The following is a 23,236-nucleotide window of genomic DNA, read 5'->3' on the forward strand; positions in this document are numbered from 1 at the left end:
TAAAGCACCATATTATAAGTAAAGTGACTCCAAAACTGTTTATAATTATTGTTATTTTGAAAAAACTACAAAAACAGTTTATTACATTAAAATTTTACACTATGGGGTTAAATTTTAGAAACACATTGATCATATCATTAAATTAAAGTCCATAAGGAGCAGGAGAAAAAGTGAGGACACCAATAAAAAGCCCTATAGGATGCAACTCAACATCCGAGCCTGCACAAACCAAATAACCAGTGAATGGGTGAGTGATGGTAGACAGTGAATATCACATACTGGAGCACGGATAGATATAACCAGAATTAATTTAGACAGGCCTGAGTTATCCGAGAACAGTCACTAGGTGGCGCTCTAGTAGCATGCTTCAATATAAATAACCTTATATGTGACTGTTCGTTCTAGCGATAAACTACAGACACCGTCCTTCAGACTCACCCATATCGCATAAGTGTGCGGTTCAGACGCCGAGTCCCATCCCATGCCCGACGCACGTTTCGATATGTTCTTCCTCGGGGGCCATGGCCAAGGTTGTTTATATTGAAGCATGCTACTAGAGCGCTACGTAGTGACTGTTCTTGGATAACTCAGGCCTGTCTAAATTGATTCTGGTTATATATATCTACCCGTGCTTCAGTATGTGATATTCACTGTCTACCATCACTCACCCATTCACTGGTTATTTGGTTTGTGCAGGCTCGGATGTTGAGTTGCATCCTATAGGGCTTTGTATTGGTGTCCTTACTTTTTTTCCTGCTCCTTATGCACTTTAATTTAATGATATGATCAATGTGTTTATAAAATTTAACCCCATAGTGTAAAATTTTAATGTAATAAACTGTTTTTGTAGTTTTTGAAAATAAAAATAATTAATTATAAACAGTTTTGGAGTCACTTTAACTTATAATATGGTGGTTTATAGATTCTGGGTCACACAATTCCCAGGTGTTTGAGTGAATGGGATCAAGTTTATATATGGGCAATGACCCGATGATTCAACAATGAATTCCCATTTTTTTCTTGTTTGTGTTGTTAAAGGGAACCTGTCATCAGAAATTTCGCCCAAAAGCTAAAAGATTCCCCCTCTGCAGCTCCTGGGCTGCATTCTAGGAAGGTCCCTGTTATTATTGTGCCCCATGTGAGACCAAAATAAAGCCTTTATAAAGTTCTACCTTTTTGTATGCAGCTTCTGTAAATCTGACACGGGGGCGGGCTCTCTGCCGTCCGTTATTCTGCCTCCTGGTCCTGTATGCCGCCCCCATCGCTCCTTTCCATATCTGATGCACCGCCCACTGCTCCAGCCATCCCCGCGCATGCCCAGTGCCAGTCTCACAGGACTGAGCAGTGTGACTGCTGGTGACGTGTGCGCAGGCAAGTGATTATGGGCGGGACTGTGACTGTTATCAGCAAGTACCCGCCCATAATCTCGTGAGCGCGCAAACCTCTCCAGCGGTCACACTGAGCTCAGTGTAGATGCTAGACTGTATGGGCTGCTTCCAGGGATGACGTCCCTTTGTCATGTGATAGTATTTCGAACACGCCCCTATCACATGACAAAGGGACGTCATCCCTGGAAGCAGCCCATACAGTCTAGCATCTACACTGAGCTCAGTGTGACCGCTTGAGAGGTTTGCGCGCTCACGAGATTATGGCCGGGTACTTGCTGATAACAGTCACAGTCCCGCCCATAATCACTTGCCTGCGCACACGTCACCAGCGGTCACACTGCTCAGTCCCGTGAGACTGGCACTGGGCGGTGCATCAGATATGGAAAGGAGCGATGGGGGCGGCATACAGGACCAGGAGGCAGAATAACGGACGGCAGAGAGCCCGCCCCCGTGTCAGATTTACAGAAGCTGCATACAAAAAGGTAGAACTTTATAAAGGCTTTATTTTGGTCTCACATGGGGCACAATAATAACAGGGACCTTCCTAGAATGCAGCCCAGGAGCTGCAGAGGGGGAATCTTTTAGCTTTTGGGCGAAATTTCTGATGACAGGTTCCCTTTAACAGACAACTAGAACAGTCTGACTGTGAGGCAGTTTTCATAACTGAGATTTGGAATCCTTCAGGTCATTCTCTCTCTCATATATATATATATATATATATATATATATATATATATATATATATATATATATATATATATATATACATACACACACACACACACACACACACACACACATATATATATTCATCTATTAGATCTGATTGGTGTGAGGTGATTACTATGGGTCATAATACTAAGGACTGTTTTTTAAAATCTCGCCCACAAAATGACCATCTATTGGGCAAATTGATTCAAAAGCTAAGAAAGCAAAATAGTCTCAAACAGCTCAGACAAGTGAACAACGTGAGTCCTGGCTTGAAGGGAGACTGAGAGTAAATGTTAATATTTAATTTGTTCAAAAAGTAGTTGTTCTCCTCAGTGTTAAGACAAATTTAAAAAATAAACATATGTTGAATCCAAAATAACAAATATTAATCGCTGAAGATTTTAACCTTAGCAAATGTAACCAACAATTTAACATTTTCCACGAGCAAAGCTTTGGGTATTTTACATATATTATATACTGTATATATATATATATATATATATATATATATATATATTGGTAGCAGTAGTCCACATATGAAAGAAGAAAGCCTGACGTGGACCTATACAGTGTGTCCTCCCATATCCTGTCCACCGCAATTAACTTGAGAACGGCGGCAGCTATAGGCATAGAAGTGGTGTCTAGGTATAGTAAAGTAGCCAAGCGCTATGCAATGAAACCACCTATAGCGCCACCTGGTGGAAAACAACGGAGTTAGCATTTTTATTTCGAAAATGGAACGAGATAGAGAAAAAAAGTGAATTACAACGTTGTAGGGCATCATCAATTCAATACGAATCGACACCTTGCATACAGAAATGCTATGAAACCCATGACCCCCCCAAAACATTGAATGCTGGTCACGCATATGGCGCTCATTTAACTTTGAAACTCAAAGTGGCCCCCGTCAGCTGCAATGCACATCTGGACTCTGGACAGCATACTGTATCTTGCTGCACGCTGTGCAATATGGTAGGTGACACGTTTGCACAAGCATCTGTGATACGTCGTCGTAGGTCCTGCAATGTTGGTGGAGGGGTCGCATACACCTGCTGTTTGATGTGACCTCACAGAAAGAAGTCCAATGGGGTAAGGTCAGGTGAGCGTGGAGGCCACTCCACACAGCCACCATACCCAATGACTTGTAGGAAGGGCTCCATGAGGTATCACTTCACGTCCGCAGCCTTGTGAGTTTTACACGTTCTAATCATAGCATTTCTGTATGCAAGGTGTCGATTCGTATTGAATTGATGATGCCCTACAACTTTGTAATTCACTTTTTTTCTCTATCTCGTTCCGTTTTCGAGATAAAATGCTAACTCCGTTGTTTTCCACCAGGTGGTGCTATAGGTGGTTTCATTGCGTAGCGCATGGCTACTTTACTATAGCTAGACACAACATCTATGCCTATAGCTGCCGCCGTTCTCAAGTTAATGGCGGTGGACAGGACATGGGTGGACACACTGTATAAGTCAGACAGATACCGTTCCCTCACTTTTGTTTTATAGATGTCAGATATCTTCCCACATCTGTGCTACATATTGAAAAAATATCAGGGTGTATTCAATGCAAAATTCTGCCACAAATCCTTATTCCATTGTATTTCTTCTTTATGATCTATTGCAGATGTAATAAAAGGTTTGCTCTGCCAGCAAAGACTGATGATCAAAGATTTTACACAGGTATTTATACATGGCTGATGGTGAAACTCAATACAATCACGCTCTCATGTCCCATTTGAAAAACTTTGCACGAATCTTGGATCCTGGCTCTGGGAAAAGAATAAATGTGGTCATTTACCCTTGTTGCTTGCATTTCTTCTTGTAAAGGTTTATTTCTAACTTGCCTTTAGTGCAATATCTCAAAAGTCAACTCTGAAATAACAATTGGGTCAGCCATGTCTGCGAGTTACTGATGTGATATGTGCAGCCCTGTGGTTTTGTCCGCATCCTGAATGGTTTCAGGAACTGCCTCCGCCACTGCATGTACTATCCTGGACCTTACAAAAGGCCAGAATAGTCCAGGTGGAAAATTGCTTGTGGGCATAGCTTTTTTTTTTTTAGCGGCCTTCAGCTTGATCTCAAGCCATGGCGGCTTGATGGATGAGCGCTCTGTAGGAAGATCGATCTTAAGCCATGGCGGCTTGATGGATGAACGCTCTGTAGGAGAAGATCGATCTTGTGCAGCCTAGATATATCCACCAGGGTCTTCTCCGCCATTATCTTGATAGTATCAAGTATTCTTATTGCTGGTCTTCACCTTCCTTGTTGCTTCTATTCTTCTGACCATGGTATCCTTCTGCAGTCATTGCTCGCCTCCTGTGATGGACCAAAGTAGGCAAGTCTTAGCTTGGTGATCGTTGCGTCGAGTGACATGTCTGGCTTGATTTGTTCCAAAATTCATTTGTTTGTTCTTCTTGCCATCCATGGTATTGATAACCTCCTCCTTCAACACCACAATTGATTTATTTTCTATCTTGTTTCTTTATTGTCCAGGTTTTACATCCATATGTTACCACAAAGACTAGACTATGTATGAGCCAAGACCAGACTATGTACGAGTCGTGTCTTTGTTACCAGTGAAATATTCCCCGATTTCAGGACCTTGTCCAAGGACTTCATTGAAGATTTGCCCATAGCTAGTCTCCTATTGACTTTCGGGGTCGTCGCTGCATTTTGAGTTATCATTGATCTGAGCAGCTTGAAGTCCTTTACAACTTCCAATTTGTTGTCGTCCATCTCAAATGTGTCCGGGCCGTACCTGGCATCAGTCAATATATTTGTCTTCTTTGAATTGAGTAGGAGGTCCCATGCTTGAGATTTCCATCTTGACACTGTAATAAGTCCTTCATTCCATCTATGCTTGTTGCCAGCAATGTTGTATCAAATAGGCTAAAATTGGTTATTGTACGGTACATTGCATACTCAGCACATGGACCGAAAATACGTCCTTCTAAACCAGTGTTTACCAAACTCCAGTCCTCATGGCCCCCAACAAGTCATGTTTTCAGGATTTCCTTACTATTGAACAGGTGATGGAATCATTATCAAGGCATCACCTGTGCTATATTAAGGAAATCCTGAAAGCATGACCTGTTGGGGGTCATGAGGACTGGAGTTTGGGAACAAGTGGTCTAAACAATGTGTAATGAAGGTGGTTGTACTCTATATCACAACTGGTGTTTATACAAAACAGAAGCCCCTCTTTGGCCTCGTTCACTGTGCTGTCTGTGTGCACTATTCACTACCCTGGTCAGTTTTATAGACAAGAATAATGGATGTGTGACGCCCTGGCCTATCAGGTCGTCACAGGGTATTGTGCAATCTGCCCTTCTGCATGATATCCACATCCTCCTTGGTTACGGGTCCCTGACCTTTGGTGTTGCTAAGAACAAGATAATCAAAATCCTAGGAACACTGCACCACACCCGCCAGACACACCAATGGTAGCCTAAAGGGAATAGGGCCGCCCACTTGGGTTGGTTAGGGAGGGTCAGGAGACAGGGAGAGTGTAGCGTTGGAGGTGAAAGGGAGAGGAGAGGTCAATATTATAAGCAGCAAGGTCTTAGATTACATAAATCTCCTAAGAGACACTAATATAAAAAAAAAGAAAAAAAAAAAATATAAAACTTAACATTTAATACCTTAATTAAAAAGTGAACAGGGTCACTGAAAATCGTGACATACTACACAAAAAACACAAAAAACATCTGGTGTTTGATTACAGCCCCACATGGATCATCACAAAGGTGTATTGAACACACACTCACATCCAGTATCAACGTTAGGCTATCCGAGGATCAAACCGATGTATGTGACACATTAAATTGTCCATAAAAGCACCATGGACATGGAGACCCAAGGATCAACCCCTATTAACCTATTCCAGGAACTACCCTCCTCACTAAGGGGTTCCTTCAACCAAAGGGGAACAGGTCTCACCAACCGTAAGCGGGCTATGTTTATACAGCAAACCTGAAAACTCAATTTTCATATATCGAGTATACTTGTTTCCTTGGTTTGCTTAGATATTACAGGTGAAAAACTTCCATCAACGTATACATATAACTTCCGACGCGTTTCATTAATATTCCTCAGGGAAGTCAGTAATCCAGATAAGAGGGTTATACCACCATCCTAAGGGCAGGCATCCCCGGTGGAACCCCAGTGCTGGACCAAAAAATAAGTCCTCTAAATCCTGGTGCTAGGCTATATCAACTGCCCATTTCTGAACGCACACAAAACACGTCCTCCACATGTATTCAGTTCAAAAATGTGTGTGTGTAAAAAAAAAAAAAAAAGAGAGGAGAGGTCAGGAGCTGGGCTCCTCGTGTACTAGGTGGCAGACGTAGGTCTGGGCCTGGTAGGAGCTGGAACCCCGGTCGCAGGAGATCGTGACAAGAGGCACGGACTGTCGAGGAGGGCAGCCAGCGGCCTTGTGCTATCTCCGGGCAGGGGCCAGGGGCACGACGGGGTACGTGGACCCTAGGCCGGGAAGTAGCTTGAAGCGTCCCGGTAATTCACCCGACGAGAACAGAGCCTTCAAGATTTGTTCTCCACCCGCTCCAAAATCGGGGTACTAGCGCAACGAGGGGGATAAGACTTTCCCAATCCGCAGTCCCGAAAATCCCAAGCGTGAACCCTGAGAGAAAGCTCACCCAGTTAGCCACACTGGTGAGCGGGACCCAACTAGTTTTACACTACAGGGGCCAATCAGTAGAAAGGTGCCAAGGAAAAGGTCACAGGCTAACAAGCAACACCAACGGGCACGGGATGCTCCCTCCCTGCTGCAGCGGTGCTCAGAACTTTGGTTTACAAGTTGTCGGTGTCAGCGTTATTGGACTGAGTGAGTACGCAGTGATCCTTACCTCCCCAATGGTATCCCCTGCCAGCATCACCGAGCCCCGGGGCATCCCCCCTACCCACGGAGGGGTTAAACACCTGGCTGCCATTCCATCGCCACAGGGTGCTCCCAATGGCAGCGGTGGTACTCCACCTTACCACACACTGTGGGTGGCGTCACGAACTTTAAACACACAGTCCCCTGTTAATACCCCCCCTCTTATTTCAAGTGGATGCACGACCCCCGGGTCCGGAGACCCCTCGAGCCACCGCAGATCCGGATCCGAGCAGCTCCGGCTGCTGACACGGGGGCGGTACAGATGCGATAGCAGTTACCTTCTCCAACCCTTCAGAACGTGGGTGAGAATACAGAGCTGCAGATGTGGTTGGCCCAATTATTGGGGAATTACGCTGCCTGCCTTGCAGCATTAATCAACTGTCAATCAGCTGCTTGTTTGCCGATTGGTGGTCCTTTAATAGCTGGTTTACACAGGCAGACCACATTTCCTATGCACACAGTATGATCAGTAATAGATCGTTGACTGCATACAAACTAGGCAGCATGTGGCTTGTTAACACAGGACGACGTGCTGCCGAGGGCAAATTATTTATTTATTTTTTTTTTCTCTAAATTATTTTTAAGCAGGCTTAAAAATCATCTCACCAGACGAAAGAGTGTTTTGTTAGTTCATCGGGTGATTGACAGCCTGTTTACACTGGCCAATCAATAAGCGGGCAAACCTAGGAACACCTTTAGATTAATTGTGCAGATTTAAGCTGGCAGGAGACAAACAACCTGTCATTAATGGATGGATCCCTACCTTCTTCTGTGACCAGACGGCTGCCTCAACATACACCCCCCAATGACCCAACAAGTTGATGTTCAAGGAGGCCAGACTGTAGGCACTAAAGACACCCGCGGTTGGCTGTAAATCATCTGAATCTGCTTTTAGAGCCTTCCTAAATGACTGGGGTTTATTGTCTTGGGCACTGATTTATGAGCATTTAAAACTGAAGAATTGAGGCAATATCATGAATGTTGTGCTCACGGGTCCTATAACTTGTGCTGACCCTAACCGGTAAAGGGAAGACCAACACATCTCCAGTGTGAGACCGGAGCGATTGAGCTCAGGAGCAGATGTCTTTTTTTTGGGGGGGGGCAGAAATCCTGTTCCGCTTGATTAACACTATATGAACTAAGAATAATAACGACACTCCATCACTTCTTCCTACATTACCTATGTAGGTGAATAGCAGGCTTGTTCCCCGGATTGGCTGTGTTGAGACTCTATACGACACAAGTAGAAGACTACAGAATATTTTTCTACTACAGATGCTAAAATACTAAACATTTTCGAATGAACTATCAATATGTCAATTATCAGTGGGGACAAACACAGATCCATTAAGTTACATGGCCTCACACAACTGCTCTGGGAGTTCACATATCCATTTATTGGAAGTTGTCATTTTTAACGCTCGCTATTTGCCTCACTCTTCTGCTTTTCCTTTACCTTTTCACTTATCCTCTCATTGACGTTGTCAATTTCACGGATAAAGGCATGAATCTCCAGGGCTTCCTCCAAAGCCATACGATATTTTTTTAGATCACCATGGAAGCTATTCCACCTACAGGGAAACAAACCAACAAAAAAAATAGTAACCAAGTTAATATATCAATATCATATATGTGTTTAAAAGAAACTTTAGTCCTAGCAATGTTGGATACAGACTTAGGGGTACTTTGCGCACTACGACATCGCAGGTGCGATGTCGGTGGGGTGAAATCGAAAGTGACGCACATCCGGCGTTGCTGTCGACATCGGAGTATGTGAATCCTTTTTACTACGATTAATGAGCGCAAAAGTGTCGAAATCGTATGATCGGTGTAGCGTCGGTCATTTCCATAATTTCAGAAGGACCGATGTTATGATGTTGTTCCTCGTTCCTGAAACAGCACACATCGCTGTGTATGAAGCCGCAGGAGCGAAGAACATCGCCTTACCTGCGTCCCGGCTGCAATGAGGAAGGAAGGAGGTGGGCGGGATGTTTACGTCCCGCTCATCTCTGCCCCCCTGCTTCTATTGGCCGCCTGCCGTGTGACGTCGCTGTGACGCCGCACGACCCGCCCCCTTAGGAAGGAGGCGATTCGCCTGCCAGAGCGACGTCGCAGGGCAGGTAGGTGCATGTGAAGGTGCCGTAGTGATAATGCTCGCTACGGCAGCTATCACAAGATATCACAGCTGCGACGGGGGTGGGGACTATCGCGCTCGGCATCGCTACCATCGGCTTGCAATGTCGTAGTGTGCAAAGTACCCCTAAGGCTATGTGCGCACCTTGACAATTTTTGTGACTACAAAGATTCAGCGTTTTTGGCCGCTAAAAACGCACCCGCTGCAAAAACGCATTGGTAAATCACATGCGTTTGTGCCGCGTTTTGGTGTGTTTTTGGCTGTGTTTTGCTGCGTTTTTGATCTCTGCATTTTGCTGCGTTTTTCCAATGCATTGCATGGGTGGAAAACGCAGTAAAACGCAGAAAAGAATTGACATGTCCATTTTTTTTTTTAGCTCAAAAACACAGCTAAAAAAAAAAAAAAGTGTGCGGACAGCAAAAATGAAAACTCGTAGGCTTTGCTGGGGAAGCAAAGTCATGCAGTTTTGAGCCCAAAAACCAACAAAAGCGCACCCGAAAAATGTGCAAAAACACCAAGAAAAACGCACTGTGCGCACATAGTCTTAGGCTGAATTCACATGTTCTGTAATCATCCGTTAGAACGGATCCTACAGAGATCTGTTGGCAAAATGCTTTTTGCAGGCTCTGTTTTTTTTTTTTTTTAAGATGGGAGTCTATGGAGAGTGGATCCGTTAGCGGATTGCTATTTATCTTCCATTTGTAACAGATCCTGTAAGAAAAAAATGCAATCTGTTAACGGATCTGTTCTATATAGACTCCAATGTTAAAAAAAATGGTTCCGGTGTGAAGGCCTAGGCTATGAATCGTTTGTCCGGTATAATAATATTATAATATAATAAGATTAATCTGTATTTTGAATGTTTTATGTATTGCTTTCTACATATACCTGACTGAAATGTTGCAAGGATTGTATATGTAAACAAACTATGCTTAGGGCTAAGTAAGGAGTTTGTAGTCTCATAAATAAGTAAACTGACATTCTTCAATAGAACAGGTTCTCTGAAAATCGGTTAGACTCATGAATAAGCAATATTCTTGAGTAGACTCTCGTCTGTTCTCAGACACACCTGAATGACTTAAAGGAATGATGTTTTACAGGACTGTCCAAAAAGCTGTATAAAATGTTATACTTTTGAATACACAGGCAAAAGACCTGCACTTCTCCCAAAGAGAGACCCGTTTCTCTGTGTGGTCATTTTCCTGATTCATATATATCTGCGCAGTTCTGATTTGAAATCCTACTCCGTGACCCTGAGAGAGACCCGGAGGCCTCCCCCAACAGACGGTAGTTATTTAGTAACGGAAAAAAAAGTTGTGTTTGCAGAACTTTTTTGCCAACAGGTCTCTGCAGGATCCGTTGTAACAGATAATTACTGGACATGTGAACTCAGCGTTAATGGATTTCCACAGCTTAAGTTATGACATATAGCTAAAATATGCTAGTGATGGGAGTCCATTCTTGTGGACTCCTGAAGGCCCCCCCCAAAATTAGGAGGACCAGGTTCACAGCTGTGCTTCTGAACACCCACTGTGCAGGGGACTACTCCTTGTCTGTGAATGTAAAAGAGGAGGACACAAGGAGCACTCCTTGTGTCCTCCTCTTTCTGAATATGGAGTGGCTATATCCAAATTATTAATAATATCTCTATTGCTAATTTTGAGATGATGGCCAAGACATCTGTCAATGAGCTTAATCTCAAGAGAACGTGGGTAGTACAACAAGACAACGACACAAAGCACATAAGTTGTTCTACAAGAGAATAGTTAAAGAAGATAAAATGAAAGTTTTGTAATGGTCATGTCAAAGTCCTAAAGTGAGCGGTTCATGGGAAAAAAGAGTGAAGAAAGGGTTTCCACCAGCTCACCTGTATAGGAACACCTGCCTGTTGTAGAAGCAAGGATAATAGCATTGCTGGTGCAGGGACATGAAATAGAAAAGATCTCCAGCTTCCAAATGCATAAAATCAATTTATTTTTTTCCAAAAAAATTAAAATCCAAAGTAGAGGACTTGATCTAAAATAGTAAAAGCAATTAGAAATGCATTTCTAATTGCTCTTCCTATTTTGGATCAAGGCCTGTACTTTGGATTTTAATTTTTGGAATAAAAGAAATTGATTTTATGCATTTGGAAACTGGAGATCTTTCTATTTCATGGGAAAAAGAACCCACCAACATAACAGAGTTTAAACCATTTTATAGGGAGGAATGAGTTAAAATTGACTGTGGGTCTCCCGAACGTTCAGTCTCATATGTCTCTTAGGCCGTAAGTTCAGTTCGGTTCGGGATAGCCGCCAGTCCAAGCATTGCAGTCTGTATACAAACTGTGAAATACGCTCGTGTTAGGGGTGCTTCACACATAGCGAGATCGCTACCGAAATCGCTGCTACAGCACGGTTTTGGTGACGCAACAGTGACCTCATTAGCGATCTCGCTGTGTGTGACACTGAGCAGCGATCTGGCCCCTGCTGCGAGATCGCTGCTCGTTACACACAGCCCTGGTTCGTTTTCTTCAAAGGCGCTCTCCCGCTGTGACACACAGATCGCTGTGTGTGACAGTGAGAGAGCGACGAAATGAAGCGAGCAGGGAGCAGGAGCCGGCATCTGGCAGCCTGCGGTAAGCTGTAACCAGGGTAAACATCGGGTAACCAAGGTGGTTACCCGATATTTACCTTAGTTACCAGCCTCCGCAGCTCTCACGCTGCCTGTGCTGCCGGCTCCGGCTCTCTGCACATGTAGCTGCAGTACACATCGGGTTAATTAACCCGATGTGTACTGTAGCTAGGAGAGCAAGGAGCCAGCGCTAAGCAGTGTGCGCGGCTCCCTGCTCCCGCGGTTATAATCGCTGCTTCGGCTGCTGTGTTTGACAGCTAAGCAGCGATCATAACAGTGACTTACAAGGTTGCTGTTACGTCACAGAAAATGGTGACGTAACAGCGACCTCGTTGTCGCTGTCGCTTAGTGTGAACCAGCCCTTAATCCAGCCATAGGATGAACTTTTACTCCTCCACCCTGCAAAGATTAGGCTTAAGTCTCCACAACGACTCATCCAACACAACTTCAGCCTTACAAATTGCAGCTGCTTATTCACTTACCAGTTTGTTGCTTTTAGACTGTAAGTTGGCCGCTCTCTACCTTATATATTTATTGCCTTTAAACTGTACGTTGGCTGCCTCTACCCTATATATTTATTGCCTTTAAACTGTAGGTTGGCTGCTCTCTACCCTATATATTTATTGCCTTTAAACTGTAGGTTGGACGTTCTCTACTCTATATATTTATTTATTGCTTTCAAACTAAGTTGCCCGTGCTCTACCCTATCTGGCTTGCTTGGTTTTGTCATTCTACAAACTACCTACACACTGTAGGGTTTTTATATACAGTGGAACCTCGGTTTATGAGTAACTTGGTGTGCGAGTATTTCGCTACATGAGCAAAGCTTGCTGTAAATTTGTAACTCAGTTTACGAGCAAGCTTTTCTATACGAGCAAATACCGCACACCCTTCCGGTTCCATACTTTCACCGTGCTCTGACCCGCTCTTTCAGTCTACACAAGCGCGCGCGCACGCGCACACACACACACACACACACACACACACACACTATGCTCACCTTACCTTCAGTTCCCTCGCCGGCCTCCTGGTTCTTGTAGTTCGCCGGTACAGGATGTGTATCGGGTAACCATCGCGACCGATGCCGGAGCTTCCGCTGTCAGCCGCTTCTCAAAGGCAGCGCGCTGACCAATCAGAGGCAAGCGGCTCATGCCTCTGACGTCAGAGCGCTGGCAGCGGAAGTTACGGCATCTGTCGTGATGGTTACCGGATACACATCCTGTACCAGTAGACTACAAGAACCAGGAGGGAACGGATGGTAAGGTGAGCATAATATGTGTGTTTGAGTGTGTTTGTGCGTGTGCGGAATGGCACAATAGGGGACCAGGATAGGACATTGCACAAGTTGTGGAACGAACTGTCTGAGCTTGCATTATTTCCTTTGGGAAATTTTGCTTTGCTAGACGAGTAACTTGGTTTACAAGCACACTCCCAGAACGGATTGTTCTCGTAAACCAAGGTTCCACTGTATAAGATTTCACTATAACATCCTACCTATAAATGTCTGGCAAAGCTAAAACTTGCATTTGTAGGATTGAACTTACTTGTCATTCAGTTGCTTCTTTCGCTGATGAACGGTCTTTATCTCTTCCAGGTTCTGTCTCTCCAGCTTGGAGGCAAGTGCGTTGATGGCTTTTATATGGGCATCATCCACTGTAACTTCCTGCAACATTCCGGGTGGCAATGAAAATTACAGTAATGTAACGTGTGTAACATGGGTCTTTTAATTCTAAAACAACTAGGTTAAACTTCTAGATTGCGAGAAATCAATGATGTGAACGGTGTATAAAATCCCATAGGGGATTCATCTATGAAAATACAAACAATTAAACAATTCGAGATATAATATATATATATATATATATATATATATATATATATATATATATATATATATGATTAACATGAAAAACTTACCCCAGATCCTGCTCCACGGAACTCATTCAGCTTCTTTGTAAGCTGCAGACAGTGTTCATAGTCTTTTCCTACATCTCCAACATTGATCATCACTTCCTAGAAAGCAATTTACACATTCATAAGAAAACTAAATGTTCCATAGAGTCTGGCAGTGATCAAGTCGCCAGGTATCCGTCACTACCTTATCTCTGATCCAAGCCTCCACTTGATCGACCTTCTGCAAAAATTCTAGCAAGTCTCGCTTATCCTCCAGCATTTTTCCCCGTGCAGCTACTGCCTTTTTCAGTTTCTCCCACTCTTCAAGTAGTGTCCGATTTTTCTGGCGTATGTCGGCGGATTTGGGATGTTGCTGAGATACCAGAGACATCCCCATCTGTAAATGAAAAATAATAGTATTCCGTTACTACCGCCATTAGATGCCATTTCTAAGCCCAATGTTTTAAGTGTTTAATTTTACTTCTGTAAGATTTTGTATGGTCTTCTCGTGAGCAAGAATCTCAGCCTCAAAGACTTGATGTTTCTGTAAAAGTTTCAGTTTACTTTGTATATCTGTAGAACCCTGCTGAGTGTCATCATCCAGCATCTGCATGCGCTCATTAATCCAGTATTGAGCCTGGGGAAGGAAAGAGTCATTATGTTAGAATAATTTTAATCTAAAAAATATTTAAAAGTGGTTGTCCAGTACATTAATATTGAATGTACCCTTTGGTTTGGTCATTAATACCAGATTGGTAGGGGTGCGACACTGGGCACCTCCAAATCAGCTGTTCCAAATGCCGCAGGTGGCTAGACGTAGATGCGCAGTTCCCGGCAGTAGATGCGCTGTTCCCAGAAGCACATGCGCAGCTACAGGCAGCAGATACGCAGCTACCGGCAGCAGATACGCAGCTACCGGCAGCAGCTATGTAGTTGAGGTAGCTGTTTTGCGCAGCTCCCCAACTGCTAACATCTGGTACCGGGAATAGCTGATTGGCGGGGAAAACCAATTTTCGCATATCCACCAATCAGATATTGATGATGAAACCTAAGGCTAGGCGATCAATATTATAGTATCAGAAAAACACATTCTCTTCACTACTTGCATCCTAAAAAGAAGTGAAGCTTCATTTCACTGACTTAGGTCTCTTTCACACATCAGTGATTCTGGTACGTATGTGACAGTTTTTATATGTACCAGAATCACGGGCATATGCAGACCCATTAAAATCAATGGGTCTGAGCACACATCACTGATTTTTCACTGACTGTGACTCCATGCGGCGTACACGCGTGTCTGTGATTTCCGCAAGGAGACATGTCCGTTTTTTGCTGGCATCACTGATGTCCCACGGAACACACAGTGGTGTGTTCCGTGAAACACGTACCAGAGATACACGTACATTGAAAATAAAAAGGTTTTTAAACTCACCAGTCTCCAGCGACGCTGTCTCCAGCTGCTGCTGTCTCTTGCTTCCAGGCCAGCTAATTATTCTCATGAATATGCAGTTATGCACTGCACAGCTAACCCAGAAGTAGCTGCAGAGGGGAGACAGCGGTGGCCGGAAACAGGAAAGCCGGAGAATCAGCACCACGGACAGCAGGAGCGGCGACAGGTGAGTTTGGAATACCTGATCTCCATGTGTTATCACAGATCGCACATGGCGAACACACATGTGCCGTGAAATCACGGCACACAGAGGGACATATGGGTTTTTAACACGTCAGTGAAAAACGTCTGTTTTTCACTGACAAGTGAAAGAGGCCTTAAACAGATTCATATAAATAATTGCACCTCACTCCTGTCCAACTAAGTTCAGTAAGGGCTGAGAAACAAACGGGGAAACAATTCAAGGAGTTGTCCACTACTACGATATTGATAGGATTGGTCAACAACCCATTTAATTCTTCTTTATTTTTTTCCCCAGAGCTTTATTTTAGTTTGCTTGTAAAAGCAAAATGAATTTAATTTTTTTTTCACAATTTGTCTTCCCCCTGTTAATATGTAGCTGCATATATTTCTTTTTAGTATTTTTTATTGATATAATAAATAGGTGTCTATTATATATATACACACTGTGTATACCTGTGTGTGAAATCACCTTTGCAACATAAAGAAAAAAATCTAATGCATGCTACTGGGTAAAATACCTGGTACCCTCATTTTTATTCTTTCCTCTAATTCCCAGCCCCCTCTTCTTGCACACTGTACTTTGGGAGTCTGAGACTCGCCCCCTGCCCTGGGCTGATCCATCCAGGTGTAGGGGGGAGTGTTTCAGACTCCCAGAGCACAAAGAATGGGAAGAAAAGGAATTTGAGGGACAGGGCCAAAAAGAATAGAAAGGAGGGCACCAGGTAGTTTTTTAAGAAGTGAAACTTCGGTTGTCTGAAGAAAATCCTATTAGAACATATGGATGTAATAGAGGATCCACTCAAAGCAACAAAGGAGGCCTGCAGTAATGTGAGGCTTTCCCGAATATAAAAGGCTGCAGAAGTAAATAGTTTAACATACAGGAATTTCTCAAGAAAACCAGATGAAGAAAAGAACATTTTTTAATCATACCATGGAAATAAGACATATATCCAAAACAAATCCCCCCCAAAAATGCAGCGTATTACCTCTGTGAGGTTCTGGTTGAATAGAGCCAGTAGGAGGGCCGTAGTTAATGCTTCCCGTCTGGCCTGACTGAGAGCTTTCACCTTATTCCTCCGCTCTATCACACCATTCAGTTTGTATTGGATCTGTCTAGTCTCCAATCTTTTGTTGTCTTCTAGAAGTTTTCGGGCTTGGTCTTGTAAGGATGTCACCTGAAAAATGCCACATTAGTCGCGTACGTACAACGTATTATATATTGTATGCCAGGTTTCTCCTACATCCGAGGTGTCAGTTTCCTGATACATTGAAAGAAGTAATTGCCAGGCTAGGCTTTTCGCATTCATTAATTAGTTTACAATATATATTTTTTTATTTTCTTGTTGTAGTGAAAATGCTCTACTTTCAAATGTCCTGATGCACAGAAAACTAAAGATTGCAAGGCACCTATTTTCAAGGGAACTTGTCATGTGCCCAAGTGCTATATATATATATATATATATATATATATATATATATATATATATATATATATATATATATTACATATAATCTATAGGGTTAATCTGTAAGAGTATAGCGTTCCAATACGGTTTGGCCACGTAACTGAAAGTACAGCTAATGGGAGAAGATGAACTTTATTCCTCCCAGGAGCCTCTGGCTTTCAATCATAGAGGTGTGGCGGAGCTGCTGCAGTGTGAGGTTTGCACACAGTGAGCAGCAGCTGTAAGCACACCCTGACACTTTGATTGACAGCTTGCTGTGCAGTGCATCTGTGCAGAGCAAACTGTCAAAGTGCCGGAGCATGCTGCAGCTGCTGCTAACTGTGTGCAAAGAGCATTAGGATGCTATAAATCTTCAGATTTGCCCAATATCAGCAGGTTAAAGGTTAATAGTGTTTGGGTACAGGACAGGATAGTATCCATCAAAGCATCGTGGTCATTTTCTTGCAGAACTTTCAAAACATAATGAGACCAATATATGAAGTGTTAAAAAGAAAAGACATGGACTGTTAACATCTTAAAGGGAATCTGTCAGCAAGTTATTCCTGTGTAATCTGAGAGCAGCATATTGTAAGTGCTGGGAGCTGATGTGTCACTTACTGGGCTGTGTGCTGCCGTTTAAAAAAAAAAAATAAAAAAAAAAGTCAGCCTTTTTTTTGGGAGAAGATCACAACTGGACTCGTGCTTCCTAGTCCTCCTGTTCTGTGTAACCCCGCTCCCTCCACTGATTAGCAGATTTCTGTCAATCAATGGCATGGGCGGGGTTATACAGGGCTCATCATTCTGAGCACTGCTAGATCCAAAGCAGATAAACAAGGATTGCATAAAAATGACACCATGCACATCTGCAAGTGACATCACTGGAATTGAGATATCAGCCCCTAAATAATGAAGCTCACAGATTACATAGCAAAAACCTGCTGACTGATTTCCTTTAAGGCATTGATATGATTTAGATCCAAGTGTGCAGGGGCACAGTCATCCAAATACAAGGAGATTGGGTGTTTACCACAAGGCTGAAAAATAATAGGGACAGTAATAGGAAACTGATGATTAAGATCCATTTATGATTTGTGGCTAACCACTCCATATTGTGATTAGACTCACAATATCTTCTAGAGGAGGTACCAAATGGATAGTTGTAGCATGAAATATGCCAATAATGTTCGATCTCATGGTGGCATTCTGTAAAATGGGGTAAATTGATTTACCTTTTCATCTTGGGATGAAAGAAGCTTCTCGAAGGCCTCGTGCTTTTTGATCAGTTGTTCTATTTCTCCAGCAGAGATGCCAAGGTCACTCGACTTTAATGTCACCTGCAAACACAGATGGAAACCAACAACTCAAGTTTTGGGTTTTTTGTTTTTTTTTTAATTATAAGAAATTGATAACATGATTTTTAAAAGGTGGGTCCAAAACATTTATGATGTGTGTTAGTACTGTAGAAATAAAAAAATAAAGTAAAAACTGATTATGCAGGGAGCTTAGCTTTGACAAATGGAGACATCAAAGTTCCGGTCAGCTTTACCCGGATCGTATATCATTTTAAAGAGAACCATCCACCAGGATTTTTCTATATAAACTAAAGCTAGTGCTATACTGGCGATTGTGAAGACACAGCCCTGTTTAATGTCTGTCAAGGGTTAATGTTCTTAATTTGGCCAGACATGGGCCCCTTTTGTGCGGTAACTCGTGTTTGTTAAGTCAATGTTTTCCGAAGGACTCATCTGAGCCTTCCATTGTCTGAGATTGCGTTTTTCTAATTTAATGTATATCCCCTCTGCCTCTCTGTCTACCTCACTCAGAGGAGAATTATACAAGAGAACTATGCGGATTGGAATGCCACCCAATAAGAGCAACAGCCTTATTCCCTTAATCTGGTAAGACCACAATACCCTGGCATAAGTGCTCGGGAGATATAAAAAAAAGGGACCGATTTAGTCATCAGGGTGTTCTTTTGCTACATGGCTTAAATCTAGGGGTTTCTGTCCCAGTTGGAAGTTCTTTACTCAGCCTAGGCACTTCAGCACTGGTTAGGGGATCAGAAACTGGATTATCTTGTGCAGAAGTACCGTTGAGGATTATAGGATTCAACTGGTAGAAACCCAGGTTGGGACGATTCGGTTACCTGGCTACAGACTTTGCTGTGCTCATGAAGATTCCTATGCTTGTCACTATCCTGTTCCCGGTGGGTGCCTGCCAAAAGCAGGGTGCTGCTGGCTTGTGGTATGTGGCCCTCAAAGCTTCGAAAGCACAAATATTCGAATCCCTGGTGAGAAAGCGGAAGGGTTCGACTCTGTTGCCTGTTACATTGTGTGATTTTCATGGTTTTGTGTTATATGCCTTTGACTGTTGGAGCTACAAGTCAAATTATTGTGGTTCCTCCACCCTGTGTTGTTTGAGTAGTGTTCTGCCCACGGGTAAGGTATTGGGCGTTCAGTTGGGATGAGCCCTGGTCCATGCAGTCTTTCTAAACCCGACCGGGCCAGTGGACGAGAACACCCACTCACCCCCGTGTCTCCACAGCTATATCATGCTGATTCTACACATACCTTTAGTTGTGAGATCCAATGTATAGTTCTGAAATATCAGTAAGTAAAGTTTATGAAATGCACTGCTTTTGATTGATAGGTGCAACGGAATATCTAATAGGTGGGTTGGGTTTTGCTAACTTAATTCCGCCCGCCTGTCCTTCCTCCCTCTGTAATAACAGAGACAAGGGGAGGGGCGGGAATAACCAGCAAAACCGGACCCATCTATTAGATATTCTGTTGCACCTATCAAACAAGTAATAGTAAATGTCACAAACCTTACTTGCCTGTATTTCATAAAGTATACATCCAATCTCACAACTAAAGGTATGTATAGAATCAGCAGTATAGCCATGGCTTTAGTTTATATAGGAAAATCCTGGCAGTTGGTTCTCTTTAAGAACAGTTTGTTTCTTTTAGGCAAATGTAGTCTTGCTAATACTTCACAGTCAAAACATGTGCATTGAATTCAGCATTTTCTTACGGAGCAGATATTGAGAACAGCCTTGTTTTTCATCTTACAAACGTAGCGTCTAATGATCAAATCTTTGAGAAGTTCATCAGTTTGGAGCTGGTCTCCTAAATTCACACCATCTGGACGGGGTTGTTGGATTGGAGAATGTTTACTTTGGTGGGGAAAAAACGGTTTAGTCTTTTACTGGAGATGTATAAAACCCCCATTGTATGGTTTGTCATTAGTGCCTGAAAATAAATGTGTTCTTGGAAGCGAATTGATGCCAGAGATCGTCTTTATTGAAGATATGCTTTGGGTCCTAAGAACAGATGTTCTACCTAGTACAGGAATATATTATGCCCTGTGTTTATAGCATTCTTTCTTGCACAGAATAAGAGTTTGATGAGCTTTTTTGAGGAACCACTATAAAATATAGGTATTCACCCCCCTCCCCAAATAAATTAGCTACTGTATCTTGCATGCCATTACTTCAATGACAACAGTTGTAGCATAGCATGCGAGGTCGTGGTTCCCAAACACTTTGCCATAAGAAAGTCAAATATTGCAAAATAGGTTGCTGTAAACGTCAGTCTTTGGTAACAATATGACTTCAGGTACCTTGGGTTTTCCTTAACAATTACTTCTATCAGCTTGTAACCTAAATATATACTTCCGACACCATTGAGCCGGACCCTACATGAGTCAGACAATTTTCGTGGTTTTGTGCTCTTATTTTTTTTCCTCCTTCTTCCAAGAACCATAACGTAACATAGTTGTCTGAGTGGACCTCTCACTTGACCAAAATGGGAATATAATAATACCAAGTGGGGTAAAATGTTGAAGAAAGAAATGCAATTTTTACATTGTTTTTTGGGTCTTGATTTCACTACATTCATTGGGAAAAATGAGCTAGTAGGATAATTTTTCCCGTGAGTTTGATTACGGTAATACCAAATTTGTATAGGGTTTTTCTTTTCTGATTTATAGCCTTTAAAAATTCAGAATTTTGTAAGGACCTTGGCTTTTGTTACCATTTTCTAAGACGCATTTGTGAAGACACCACATCCTACACAGCGAGCACGCTGTGATCACTCCCTGGTTTGATTGACAGCCTGTACTGTGTTTGCGCAGGTGAGTGTGTTAGGGTGAACATATAACCAGGGTTCACTCGTGTTGCCTACTGCCTCATTCTAAATGGTGGGGATCGAGTGCATGCTTGAAAAATGAGATCAAACACAGTCAGATGTTCATCTTTCCTCGATCGAGGTCGGCCCAAAACGAACTGATTTATTCCAAGAAAATGCTCTTGTAAAAACTAGGAAAAGGGGCATGGTCAGCCCTACAGTGGGCATCTTGGATGTGTCCATTGGTTAGTGGGTTGAACAATGTGTTAGTCCATGAGCTGATTGGTGGGCGTCATCGTAGGCAGGTCTATGACGTCATTGGACGGATCCGTGGTGATGCTGATGGGAGGGTCTATGTCGTCATCTGGTGGATCCATGTTGATGGGAGAGTCTATGATGTCATTGGTGGCCATCTTAGTTCTCTGAAAACTTGGTTCATGTAAGGCAAATCGACACACTGACACACTTCTCACAATCCCCTGTCAAGAGGTTAATCAAGTATTTGATCTAATGGCTCTCCTCAACAAGTGACTACAGTGCGCCCGCTAACGGTACATCCCCATACACCAGTAAGGGCAGTAATGCCCTGATGGCGGCCTTGGGTATGTGCCCACAATAAGTGTTGTGGCTGCAGTGTATTTTCGCTTTGTCTGGTGCATTCTTCCGCGCAGGGGACTCACACATCTCCACACAAGAAATTGACACCCTGCGGATAAGAAACCTGTACCACAGTTCAGTTTATGCAGAAAGAAACACAGTAAGCAGGAGATTTCTACAAATCTCATCCACTGTACTTGTACTATACAACACAGCACAGTATTAGATGCAGCGAAAATCCGCAGCGTCTAAAACGCTACTAATCTTGATCATGGGCACGTAGCCTAATAGGTCCCTGCCTCACTCCACTGACTGGAAACGAGCAGCTGTAGGGTAATTATAACTTTATTTTCTCCCTGTAGCCACTCCGGCATTAAGCTGGCTAGGCAGGATTTTAACACTTTTTACCTACAGATTACCGGTTTTATAGCTGACAATTTGGCCGATAGCTCCTCCATTATGGACCACTGACACATCCAAAGCAATGTACCTCTTTGTCCCTGAGCCATATGGCTACCATTTCGGCTGTCAGTATATTAATCTGTTGGAATGCTGACATTCCATTTGTGTGGTTGCAGTTATATAGTACAGACCAAAAGTTTGGACACACCTTCTCATTCAATGAGTTTTCTTTATTTTCATGACTCTGAAAATTGTAGATTCACATTGAAGGCATCAAAACTATGAATTAAAACATGTTGAATGAAATACTTAAAGAGTGAAACAGCTGAAAATATGTCTTATATTCTACGTTCTTCAAAGTAGCTACCTTTTGCTTTCATTACTACTTTGCACACTCTTGGCATTCTCTTGATGAGCTTCAAGAGGTAGTCACTGGAAATGGTCTTTCAACAGTCTTGAAGGAGTTCCCAGCGATGCTTAGCACTTGTTGGCCCTTTTGCCTTCACTCTGCGGTCCAGCTCACCCCAAACCATCTTGATTGGGTTCAGGTCTGGTGACTGTGGAGACCAGGTCATCTGGCGTAGCACCCCATCACTCTCCTTCTTAGTCAAATAGCCCTTACACAGGCTGGAGGTGTGTTTGGGGTCATTGTCTTGTTGAAAAATAAATGATGGTCCAACTAAACGCAAACCGGATGGAATAGCATGCCGCTGCAAGCTGCTGTGGTAGCCATGCTGGTTCTGTATACCTTCAATTTTAAATAAATCCCCAACAGTGTCACCAGCAAAGCACCTGCACACGATCACACCTCCTCCTCCATGCTTCACGGTGGGAACCAGCCATGTAGAGTCCATCCGTTCACCTTTTCTACAAAGACACGGTGGTTGGAGCCAAAGATCTCAAATTTGGACTCCTCAGACCAAAGCACAGATTTCCACTGGTTTAATGTCCATTCCTTGTGTTCTTTAGCCCAAAAAAGTCTCTTCTGCTTGTTGCCTGTCCTTAGCAGTGGTTTCCTAGCAGCTATTTTACCATGAAGGCCTGCTGCACAAAGTCTCCTCTTAACAGTTGTTCTAAAGATGAGAAGGTGTGTACTGTATATCTATTTCTTTCAGTATAAGATGTGCCGCATGATGGCATGGGGTATTGTGCACATATCCAATTCTAATTCATAGGTGCCCAATATCTGCATATTGTTCACGCAGCCGGCAGCGATATATAGCTGCAATGTCAACAGCGCCACTTCCTCCCAATTGAGAAGGGAAGGGCACTGGCCGACCCTCAGCCACTATTTTTACAAATCTGATCCCAAAGGAACTTAATTGCACTAGATCAGGGGTCTCAAACACGCGGCCCGTCAGGCTGCTTCGTGCGGCCCCCAGGCCCGTGCCCCT

The 23,236-nt window shown here is 43.1% G+C and overlaps 1 protein-coding gene across 1 annotated transcript in view; it reads right to left on the bottom strand.

Annotated features, from left to right (window-relative positions):
- Positions 1 to 23,236, bottom strand: part of SPTBN5 (spectrin beta, non-erythrocytic 5) — a 365,978-nt gene that overhangs the window by 105,326 nt on the left and 237,416 nt on the right. Inside the window, exons 34-40 of the mRNA XM_075330185.1 lie at positions 17,946 to 18,050; positions 16,258 to 16,446; positions 14,120 to 14,275; positions 13,844 to 14,035; positions 13,663 to 13,758; positions 13,290 to 13,408; positions 8,455 to 8,569 (exon numbers count right to left, since the gene is read on the bottom strand). Coding sequence (XP_075186300.1) covers positions 8,455 to 8,569; positions 13,290 to 13,408; positions 13,663 to 13,758; positions 13,844 to 14,035; positions 14,120 to 14,275; positions 16,258 to 16,446; positions 17,946 to 18,050 — 972 coding nt within the window. The remainder of the gene's footprint in view (positions 1 to 8,454; positions 8,570 to 13,289; positions 13,409 to 13,662; positions 13,759 to 13,843; positions 14,036 to 14,119; positions 14,276 to 16,257; positions 16,447 to 17,945; positions 18,051 to 23,236) is intronic.

The sequence above is a fragment of the Anomaloglossus baeobatrachus genome, chromosome 12 (genome assembly GCF_048569485.1).
Source record: "Anomaloglossus baeobatrachus isolate aAnoBae1 chromosome 12, aAnoBae1.hap1, whole genome shotgun sequence".
Lineage (NCBI taxonomy): Eukaryota > Metazoa > Chordata > Amphibia > Anura > Aromobatidae > Anomaloglossus > Anomaloglossus baeobatrachus.